General features: G+C 43.7%; 1 protein-coding gene across 4 annotated transcripts in view; it reads left to right on the plus strand.

Moving 5' to 3' along the window:
- qkib (QKI, KH domain containing, RNA binding b) overlaps positions 1-11,753 on the plus strand; it is a gene marked incomplete at its 3' end in the record, with an annotated part of 51,796 nt that overhangs the window by 7,880 nt on the left and 32,163 nt on the right. For all 4 annotated transcript variants that reach the window (XM_083694431.1, XM_083694432.1, XM_083694433.1 and 1 more), the window contains exon 2: positions 9,639-9,781. In XM_083694431.1, the coding sequence (XP_083550557.1) occupies positions 9,639-9,781 (143 nt within the window). The remainder of the gene's footprint in view (positions 1-9,638; positions 9,782-11,753) is intronic.

The following is an 11,753-nucleotide window of genomic DNA, read 5'->3' on the forward strand; positions in this document are numbered from 1 at the left end:
AGTTGTCTCTTCCTCTACAGCAGGCAGAATTAGGAGGGATAGAATGAGTGAAGTAAACTTTAAAGATAGAGATGGTAATTTAACGGTACCACAGCTGATCTCCACCATTATGTGGTTCAACAAATCAACCAATCAATCAAATCGTTTTGTTACAATATGCTTAACAACATGAATAATATTGTCTTGTCTAATAATTTAAGAGGGTGCATTGCCTATGCTGGGATTTTGTACAGCTTCTGTATTGAACATGCTTATAGCTACCAAATAAACAGGTTAATATTAATCAGTCAAATTAAAGTGTTAACTGATATTCAGCCACGGTCTCACCAGTTAGTAGTTATCAGTATACTGTGTTTTACTCTGTGACAGCACAACCACCGTGGTCAAAAAGACATGTGGGTGTGACCCTGTGAGTATCATATAAGTGCAATACTCCATCTAGGTAGATGGAGCCTCCTCATAGACAGAGAGCAGGCCCCAGGTCAGTCATGTGGAGCCTCTCAATCCCTCATCCTCCGGAGATTATCCCTCTGACTGAACCAGAGGTCTGACAAACAGAGAGAGAGGAGCCCAAAGGCTCACCCAAACCCCCACCTCTAACCCTAATGGCCCCCTCAGCACCTCCGACCCAGATCTGGAACAGACAAAGGTCACAGGATCAACGTGTTATTCGCTGAGTCATAGTCTGAGGCGATACCACTTAAGGCAGAGATCAATCACAGCCAGGTATTTATTCTTCCTTCTAGAAGGCCACGGCTCTATAGCTATTAGCAGAGGTCTGTATGATTATGTATCATTATTCTCCTGCAATGTGACCATTATTAGTGTATACTTCACTGTCTACTTCTATAATGCATTCACATATCTCATTTTAAAAGCACTCTTTGTAATTGAAACGCTCTCCCGGAGAACGCTGAGTAAGTCATCCAGCGATGCTACAGTGTTACGCCTGTGGAGAGGGGGCAAAAAACGAGCATGTGAAAAGAATAGATGAAACCTATCGATTTAGATGTGGAAAAGCTGAAAAGCCCAAGCAAGGTGTGACTATATTTTTACAAAGTTTTTTTTTCTTGCTCTCATATATCGTTTCTCATCCTTGACTAAACCTCAGATGGATGGAAGCCAGTAAATGAATTATACTTAAAGAAATCACATCTTAAAAGTTTAGGGCTGATAACTTTATCTATGAGCCAATTGCATGTGTATGTGTGTGTGTGTCTGTGTGTTTGAGGCCTTTGAGCTTTCCAAATCTCTGCGCTTTTACTTTGCCTTGTGTGTGTTTTTTCTGTATGTGCATGTGTGCGTTGGCTGTGTGTGCATGTGTGCGTTGGGTGTGTTTGTGCTTCATGCCTGCTAATCCATGGATTTGCACTGTCAGTATCCCAGTCAGACCATTGTTTCTTATCCTTGATACAAGGTGAATGCTCAGATTCCAAGAATGTTGTTTGCTTGGGGAAACAAAAAAGATTCATTGTTTGATTGTGTTTTCAGAAGCTCAAAGTTCAAGGTTTAAAGAAGATACCTTTATAAATTAATCTCACTTCTTTCCTAGAACTAGAAGATGATTCTCTGGGCTTGTGCCCAAGCCCAATCTAAAGGACTTTCAAAGGTAGCACCTAATGAACCATTTTAGACAGCCATGTTTAATGCTGATTAAGAGCATCAAGAAATGGCCAGTCCTTGACCTCAATTATCCTGACTCACTGAGGGCTCAAATTATACCACTTTATATAACACGTTTTTTAAGAGTGCCATGGATGCCTGATTGGGATGTTTGATTAGTTCTACTATGTACTGTACTGAAGAGAAGAGTTGATTTATCTCTTTGGGTTTGTTGTATTAATACACTTGTCTCGCGTAGCCATACTTCTAAATCACGTTGTTTTCTGCTTTGGAGGTGTGGAGAATTTTATATTGGCCGATCTGGCTTGGATTCAACTGGACAGAGCGATGGAAGAATGTGCTCGCAATTACATTGGATGTTACTTTCCAAGAACCCTCCCCAACGTGCCCGTAGAATGGTTGTTTGTTGTTATGTGCATTGTCTTTTCCAAACCGGGTAGGGCTATTTTGACAGTTGTTGCGTACTGTATGCTAGCTTGCCAGGGTAAATGGAAGAAAACCTGAAGGAAAAATGGAGTTGGAGCTCCACCCAAGCAAGGTATTTGATTGGTTTAACGTGTGGCGAGGCGTCAGTCATTTCAAACAGGTTTCCATCCCTTTGTAGCTACTCTCTGCAAAGGATTTTCCCGAACAAGGATAGCCTGATTTGTACAAAGTTATTAGTACCCATACTAATGGCATGTAACACTTCACTCAGAGCATACAACTATATTGTGTTCATAATGCATTATAAGACTTGTTATAAGCATGTATGACTGCATTATAATGCCTTATATCATCTCATAATGATCCTGAGCTATTATAAGCCATTTTAAAGACAGACATAACATACTGTATTATGATATATTATGAAGACATTATAAAACATTATACATGCCTATAATGACTTATAATGCATTATATGTGTGTGCCTCATAGAAAGTGTTACCGTGATGTAGAACTATTCTACTTTGTCCTGTGTATACTAAATAGGTTTGGTTTCTGTGGGAAGCTTGACCATAGAGTGTTTGTCGATCATTTCCAGAGCTGGGATCCGACCTCCCGTCCCCAAAAACATGTGATATCTGCAGCCACTCATTCACAAGCATTAAACCATTAACTCCTTTACCATGTCTCGTGACACCACAACCCAATTATGTCAGGCTAAGCCAGAGCATGCCGAGCAGCAGAGGAATTTCCATCAGTATGTTGCAGTGTTCATGGAGAAATGAAAACACTGAGGGCAGTTTCTATCTCATATGTTTGTGTCTCAGTGTGCACACACAGTATATCAGTTTCTTCCGTACACAGTGTGTCTCAGTGTATCTTAATGTCTCTCCTTATCTCACAGTGTCAAAGCCAAGTGTCAGTAAGGGTCAGCATACTGAAGGAATTTACCATAGATGTTATAGTAATACAGTCAATTTGGCATTAGTGGTGTTCAAATGTCTCATATATTATCTCAATTGTGGAGTGTATCAGTGTCTATCTGTGTAGCTCAGTGTGTCTCTGTCTTGCTCGAGCTCCGTATCTGAACAACCCGGGGTTCGAACTCTATTCTCCTGTGTGGAAGACATGCGCATCAGCCCACTAAGCTAAAGCCCAGGCATTAGCTCAGGGAGCTTACAGGGTCATAGGCAAGGTTACTGATAACGGGAGAGAACGGTTCTGAACTATCTCTGCTACACTTGTGTCTTATAGTGTGTCTTATAGTGTGTCTCAGTGTGTGTCTTATAGTGTGTCTCAGTGTGTGTCTCCTCTCCTCCAGCTTGTCCTTGCCCAGGCCTGTTCCGAGCTGGTATGGTACTGTAGTGTGCCCATCAGGCCTGCCCCGAGGCATGTGGCATCTGTGTCACTGTGACGCTGTGGCCCATATGCTGCCCTCCATGCCCACGGCCCCAGCCCTCAGAATCCCTCTCCTCTCTCTCCCCCTGGCACACATTAGGCCTAACCATGGAGATTCATCATTTCCTCTGTGTCAGCACCTCCTGAGGCAGCAACTGCTCAAAGGAAGCCCTGAGCATGCACGCACGCATGCGCACACACACACACACACGCACACATGCATGCATACATATACACAGACGTATAAAAACATTCAGACATTCAATAATTCACGTAAAATACAGTATATTATTATATATTATATACAGAGAGAATGTATTACTACAACAGTAGTATGCACATACAAGCTGATGTAGTCTTGGTCTTGTTTTTGTGATAAGTTGAGCTCCTGCCTTAAACCCAGTATATCACACAGGCAGACAGACTACAATAAAAGATGCAGCCTTGCATCTTTTAAATAGGGCAAAAATCATTGCTCTACACTGGCACTGATTGAGACGAGACTGGTTGAAGACTGTGCTCAGTCACACAGCACAGCACACCTGTGTATGTTTACATTAACTGTACATTTCAAGAGGTATTTTATTTGTGTGTATCACTGTGTGTGTGTGTGTGTGTGTGTGTGTGTGTGTGTGTGTGTGTGTGTGTGTGTGTGTGTGTGTACTGTCCCTGTAGCCTGTGATTAGGCAGCAGGGTGGATGATGAGGCCTGTCAGCCTCGTCTCCCTGATCAGGTCTGCACATGGCGACTGTACAGGAACGTCGTGGGCTTTCATAAATACACCATCGGCTCTGCTAGCTCCCCACACCGCCACACTGAGCTAATTAAAGTGGGTCTGTGCCAGAGCAGGCAGTGCAGGGTGTGTACCCCTCCCCCCCTCCCCCCTCCCCCCCTCCCCCCTCGCCCCTCCACCACCTCCTCCATCCTTCTTCTTCTCTCTTCTTCATGACAGGGATTTTTTTCGCAGCTCCTCAAGTGTCCTCGCTCATTTCAGAGCATGTGACGGCGGCGGACTCAGAGCAAGGAACTTTCGGGGGCTTTCTTTAGGGAACAGCTGGTTCCTGCTGCCGCTGGCCACGGAGTCAACAAGAGCTGCTGATGCATGCACCTGGTCACCTAATTATGACACCTAGAGATCCTCTATGACACTTGGTCACCTAAATATGACACCTAGAGACCCTCTATGATACCTAAAGACCCTCTATGACACATAAAGACCCTCTTTGACAGATAGAGTCCCTCTATGACACCTAGAGACCCTCTATGACACCGAGAGTCCCTCTATGATACCTAAAGACCCTCTATGACACATAAAGACCCTCTTTGACAGATAGAGTCCCTCTATGACACCTAGAGACCCTCTATGACACCGAGAGTCCCTCTATGATACCTAAAGACCCTCTATGACACATAAAGACCCTCTTTGACAGATAGAGTCCCTCTATGACACCTAGAGACCCTCTATGACACCGAGAGTCCCTCTATGATACCTAAAGACCCTCTATGACACATAAAGACCCTCTTTGACAGATAGAGTCCCTCTATGACACCTAGAGACCCTCTATGACACCGAGAGTCCCTCTATGATACCTAAAGACCCTCTATGACACATAAAGACCCTCTTTGACAGATAGAGTCCCTCTATGACACCTAGAGACCCTCTATGACACCGAGAGTCCCTCTATGACACTCATACATGTGCCCCATAGACATTGTCATCTAATGGTTGTGTTTTACTTGTTAAATAAAGTTTGATTTGATTTGAACTGTTCTGTTCTGATGATGCTAGATTAGACCATTGTTATTGGAATACTGTCGTAATATATCCTTGCTTCTCCCTTCCTTGATGTAATCACTGATCTAACATGATTGGATTGGTCAGTGCAAGCTTTTGTCACCAATCATATCATGTCAGATTAGTGATTTCTCCAAGGAAGGGAGGAAGGATGGGTGCATTTGAAGGGTATGCCCCTGGTCAAACTTGCCCCTGGTCCCTACCCTGCTTATTGGTGCCATTATCTGACCTTTGAACTGTATTCTAGACAAAAAAACATGGTTCTTTCCATGGATGGGTGCGCCACCGGTTTGGCTTTTGTGTCCAAACTAGTGTAGTATCTATTTTCAGAGACAAATGGACCGCATACAGAGAGATTTATCACACTGTTTGCTCTCAGAAATGGCATCATCACAAATCACTAGAGCTGAAGTCCACCTCAGATGGATTGATTTAGCAGGACCAGAGCTCTGTGTCTGAGTTTGGACATGAAGCAGGTACACTGAAAGGAGAGTGAGAAAGAGAGAGAGAGGAAGATAAAGAGCAAGGAATAAGAGGAAGGAGAGTATTATTATTCTACAGAAAGTCCAGGCCCAGATGGTGTCAATGTTTGAGCAGCCCCCCCCCCCCCTTCCGACTGAACCCTCGCTCTCGATGTGGTCACCACTCACAGAGCCCCGTAATTACAAACACAGAAGGGTATCAGAGAGATACTCTCAGTTTCTCTTTCCCCCTCTCTCTCTCTGTCTCTCAGTCTCTCTGTCTCTGTCTCCTAACTGTCTTTCTCTCTGTCTCGTGTTTGTCTCCTAACTCTGTCTCACTGTCTCTCTCTCTCTCTCTCTCAGTCTCTCTGTCTCGTAACTCTCTCTCTCTCTCTCTCTCACTCTCTCTCTCTTGCTCAGTCTCACTTTCTATTCAACTCCTTCTGTCTATTCTATACCTCCTTTCTTCCCTCTTCTCCTTCTCTGTCCTCATCTCTCCAATTTTATTGTGTGTGTCTGCGTGTGTGCGTGCGTGCGTGCGTGCGTGCGTGCGTGAGTGTGTGTTGCCCTTCCCATAAAGGAAGGTGATATCATATCATATCCATCTAGTTAAGGACGTGCAGCCCTGCTCCGGGCGCCAGCCAGCTTTTCACAGCGCCTCCTCCTCTCACACGCCACCCTGCCTGCCTCTGATACACTGATCTCACATACTGGGGAGTGGATCAGCTGAGGAAAAGCATCATCTCATCTCTAGTAAAGCACGGTAAACTCACCAGCTGCTTTTTAATAATAGGATAAATCTCCTGGCACGAGTTGTCACATAATCTTCAGGCTGCTACAGTAATTGAAGAGAGACGTTAACAGCTGTGGACTGTTATTTAGATTTTCACTGTGACCCCTGCACATTCTGTTTATTGAATAAGTGTTTGAGGTTTTAGATTTAGCAGTGGTATGAGCTGCGGGATTTTCTGGGTGAAGGGTTGCATCTGTAAGGGTCATTTGTTCAGAGACTCGGCTAATAGTTTGTGATGTTCAGGAAAGCTGTGTCTGATTGCTGCAGATATATGCGGCAGATCGTGTTTAATTGAAGGGTAAATGAATCCATCGGTATTGATCTGCAGGAATACTCAGCTTACCTCTCTCCCTCTGGATCGCTGGCATGCACGCACATTACGAATGTCACATCCTTGTCAGATTGGAGCTGTTCCTCATTGAGAAATGGTTGTATGCTCTTTTTGTGTGTGTGTGTGTGTGTGTGTGTGTGTGTGTGTGTGTGTGTGTGTGTGTGTGTGTGTGTACAAACAGGTGGCAGTGGTGTGCTCAATAGTGCAGTAAGAGCAGCCCTTCAGGCCAGAGCCAGAGACATTGATTGAATTTTGAGGTTTAGAAAGCTGACAAATCACAAAAAAAATGCTTTTAAAAAGCTGTAATAACCATGTCCATAAATCATAAGTGACAGTTTAATCATCCTCAGGACTGGGGCCCAGTCTGACCACTGGACAATACTCAGTAATCAGCCGAAGGAAAAGCAACCCAAAGTACACAATACATTCACACTGATTTACGTCTGCTGCATTCAGAGCATGAATGAGAGCATCAATAAACATCTGCTCACGGTCAAATATTAATCTGACAATTTAATTAAATTACCCAGCATGCTATTATAAGATCACACTGTTCACTGAAATCATTCATTAAAATGAACTTGGCACTATTTTACCCAGGCACTTCCCCTCACATTTGCAGGGCTGTCTTATTATGCCTGTGAGCTGTATTTCATCTGACGGGGAGAAGAGAGGCTATGAAACAGTGGCAGCGTTCAGGACTGAGGAGCAATAGCAGATATGTGTGGCGTCCCGGGGTGGGGGAAAATGAAAGCAGAATTGGCCCTCGTCACGCTCCAACAAAGGGCCTCAATGTATCGCCTTTCTGCATGTCTCAGGCAAATCCTCCACCTCTCCTGTGTTTAGAAGGCTGTGGCATGCCAGAGGCTGAAAACACCACAGTTATGTGACAAGAAGACAAGTGGTGTTTAGTGTGATATTCTGCATGCAGTGCCAAGCTAGGCTACATGCTACATGTTGGATATTTATTAAAGGGATGCAGGTTGGATGACTCGCAGGCAGGCAACAATTGCAACTGGATTAGAATATTCTCAGCAATCGGCATCAAGACTATTTACTTTCCATACATACTTCATGTTACAATATCACACACAACACAACACACACATTCTCATATGTGGCTCCTGCTGCACTCCCACATGAGTGACTTGTTGTGTATTATGACAGCTTCCAAAATTAAGTAGAACTTCAACTGTAGATAGTTGCAACAAAGGTGACCAGAGTGGCTCCATGTGACTTCATGTGATTGAAATACAGACAAGATTCCATCATTTGGCAGCAGTGACATGTGCCACTGCAGTTAGTGCTCTCTCTCTCTGAAGTGGTATAGAGTGGAGAAATGTCTCAGTGTTGCAGTCGTATTTCTCCCCTTCTCTCAGAGGAAGTTCACTCCCAGTGCTGCTTTCTCCCACAGTGCCTTGACAAATAGTCACATAGGAGGCACTAAATCACGTACCATAACAATACAGCTGCATCCACCAGCCGCATCCTCCCTCTGGCATTCTACAGGGCACCTTGATGTGTGGGATCAATGTGATTATGATGGGCTTCATAATGACCATAAAGCCAGTGGTCAAGGTTTGTGTGAGTGTGTGTGTGTGTGTGTGTGTGTGTGTGTGTGTGTGTGTGTGTGTGTGTGTGTGTGTGTGTGTGTGAGAGTGTGAGTGTGAGTGTGTGTGTGTGTGTGTGTGTGTGTGTGTGTGTGTGTGTGTGTGTGTGTGTGTGTGTGTGTGTGTGCGTGCGTGCATGTGTGTGTGTGTGTGTGTGTGTGTGTACTCTAGGTCTCAGCATGTTGTATGCATATCAGTGATGGAGACATTTCCATTGTAATTACAGTTCTCATTCCTCCTTGGTTTGCCCCTGAGGATTACATGACATCAGACAGAGAATTCATTCTGCAGTAATAGAATTACAAAATGTGTGCAGCGCCTGCCGTTTAATGTATTTTATGAAATATTAACAGAGTTGGTGGTTTTAATTATCCTTCCCCCCTTAGTAGAATGCTCTCTCTCTCTCTCTCTCTCTCTCTCTCTCACTCTCTTTTTACAGTATCTCGTCCATGCTCTCCCTCTGTTTCTCATTCTTTCACATTCCCTCTCCTTTCCTTCCTGTGGGATAATATCCGTTGGTTTAAGAAATGGAGAGTTATTACCCCTTGAATAAAATGACAGAATGGATCAAAAGTAATTGACTGTGATTATCTGTCCTCCATCTCCCTGGCTCTCCAGAACATGCTACACCACTTGTTCAAATCCACAGGTGTGCTTCTCTCTCTCTCTCTCTCTCTCTCTCTCTCCAGCACTCAGCAATGCCACAGTATTGACTTCCCGGCAGTTTTTTTCTGCCACTGAGAGACTTCTTGAAGACACAGCAGTTAAAGTTGTTTATTAAGGTTATACTAGTGGGTACATGACTCTCTAGTTTGTTGATTTTCACATAGACAGTGATATCGTGCTGTATCACCTCGTTGGCTGAATTGATGAGATGGATTTATTAATAATTTAAGTAAGCAGTTTAGCCTTGCTCACATCATGTCTGTGTTAATGCATATGCATTTCTCTGGTGTCCCCCACATACAGTATGTAATGAAGTCTGGGTCAGAGTGTAGGTGACTGCAGCAGGGGAAGGTGCAGGTCAAGGTCATATATCTGTGGACCAAGTTGATGTTCTCCACAAACCTCCCTCCTAACACATGATCTATCGATCCCCACTGAAAATGTACACATTGTCTGTAAAATGTATCTTGTGTAAAATGGCTGATCTGACTGGTGTGTGTGTGTGTGTGTGTGTATTTCTCTACTCTTCTCACAGAGATCAGCCGGGTACGAAAGGACATGTACAACGACACCCTCAACGGCAGCACAGAGAAGAGGAGCAGTGAGCTCCCTGACGCAGTGGGCCCCATTGTGCAGCTCCAGGAGAAACTCTACGTGCCTGTAAAAGAGTACCCCGATGTGAGTACCTCATATCTCTTACCTACCTGTCTCATCTTCTTCTCTCATCTGTCTTACTCCCTTACTACCCCCCTCACTGTGGGTAGGCAAGGCATGATGGACCGCCATCAGCTTATTATGAAAAATGTAGGTTTGTGTCCAGGCTCTTTACTAGATTATTGTGAATGATAGAATTTCGGGTAAACTGTGCAGCTGCATACGGTGTCAGCCTTATGTAATTACCTGGTTCTTACAAGTCAAGGTAATCAGGTTTTCTCTGCATTAGGATCTGGGACCACGTCCCATTTATTGATACGGTTAGGAGCTGGGGCAGTGAGAGGATGTTTTTGCTACTCTGTGCACCATGTAAACCTGTGATGAAGCTAGTATAATTAGACTGTGTGTCACTGAGAGAGGCATACAGTAGTCTCAGCTTGCATGTTATTATTGACATTGTCTTGAATAAAGCCACGCGGGCCTGTTCTGTGGTGTAAATTGTGCATTTCTGATTAGATAGCAGTTAGCAGTGAATTACTGTCAACACAACTACGGTATAATTTCTATGCCATGTCCTTTCTTTTACTTCTCTAAGTAAAATAACCCACATAACCCCACACCCTGCGCTGTACAAGCACGGCAGTGATAGAAATGTGACACAGTCCAATTAAACAGAAATGTCACTGGGAGATGGTGACTGCTTTTAGAATCTATGCAGATTGTCATAGAGAACTCTGCTTCGCCTCTACCGCGCGTGTGTGTGTGTGTGTGTGTGTGTGTGTGTGTGTGTGTGTGTGTGGTGTGTGTGTGCGTGTGTTAATTCTGACTCAAACACACCTGAAAATAGCCTTTGAGTAGTTAACAAATCCTTTAAGCAATCGCCCTCAGATCCTACTCACCTAAGCCTCCTGGCCTAGGGGAACGAGCCGCGTGCTCCGAGCTGATTGATCCCAATTAACTTGTTGGGTGAGCGGTTGATTCTTGCGTGGCCAGCATTAATCGAGTCACTTTATTTGAGGTTTAAATGCTGCAGATTAGTTTAAGGGTTTTAAAAAGATTGTTTATGCCACTTTATTTCCCCAGGGGGGGAAATAGTATTGGTCGAGTTTACACCGCTTGGAAACAGACAACCTCTTATATACTGGGAACGTAACCCGTCACCCTCAAGGCCCGGCCTATATTACAGCTCCACTCTGAGAGCTAGATGCCTGGATGGAATTTTCATACAATATGGTAATTACGAGACTAGATTTAACTAACTTATGGACTAACCATACATTAGTTAATCAGGAAAGAAAACACACACTCAAATGTAAGCCTGTTAACACAATGCTTATATTACCTATTTAAAAATCCCTATGGAAAACATAACCATAAGGATTTTTGACTTGAAGTGGAAGTTCAACAAACTACATTTTGTCAGCACACATCAGAGTACTATAAGCCAGTAACATTATCTCACAGTATGATTGACTGAATGGCCTTTTCATATTGTATGGTATGAATTTGTAAAGAGGATTGTATACAGAAGAACATATTCCTATAAAGGTAGCTGATGAATTTGCCTTTGGAGGTGACATATTATAGCTGACATATATGACAAATTGTATCCAATTACCTTTGATGACATTTGTTCAGGAGTTGAAGGCTGCTGTGACACTCTTTGAGGTAGTGAGGAGGAGTGGGATTATTAGTGAGATCTCCTTTAGTCTTGGCCGGCTCTAGCTCGTACAGTAAAGGGCAGCAGGGTGAGCAAGTGTGGAGGCTGGCTGCTCTGAAGGACGGAGAGGATCATTATTACTGAGGATGTGTTTATTAGGAGGACTGAGAGATGAAATGAGAGGGGTTCAAATATCCCTCAGCTGAGTATGGATTTGAAGCTTTAGATTTATGATTATGTTTATTCACACCTTATTTAATCAGACTTATTAACCAGTGACTCACATCCCACCTGGTCCCCGTTACTGAATAATAATATTTATTACTTACCTCCCAA

The sequence above is a fragment of the Argentina silus genome (assembly GCF_951799395.1).
Source record: "Argentina silus genome assembly, chromosome: X".
Classification (NCBI taxonomy): domain Eukaryota; kingdom Metazoa; phylum Chordata; class Actinopteri; order Argentiniformes; family Argentinidae; genus Argentina; species Argentina silus.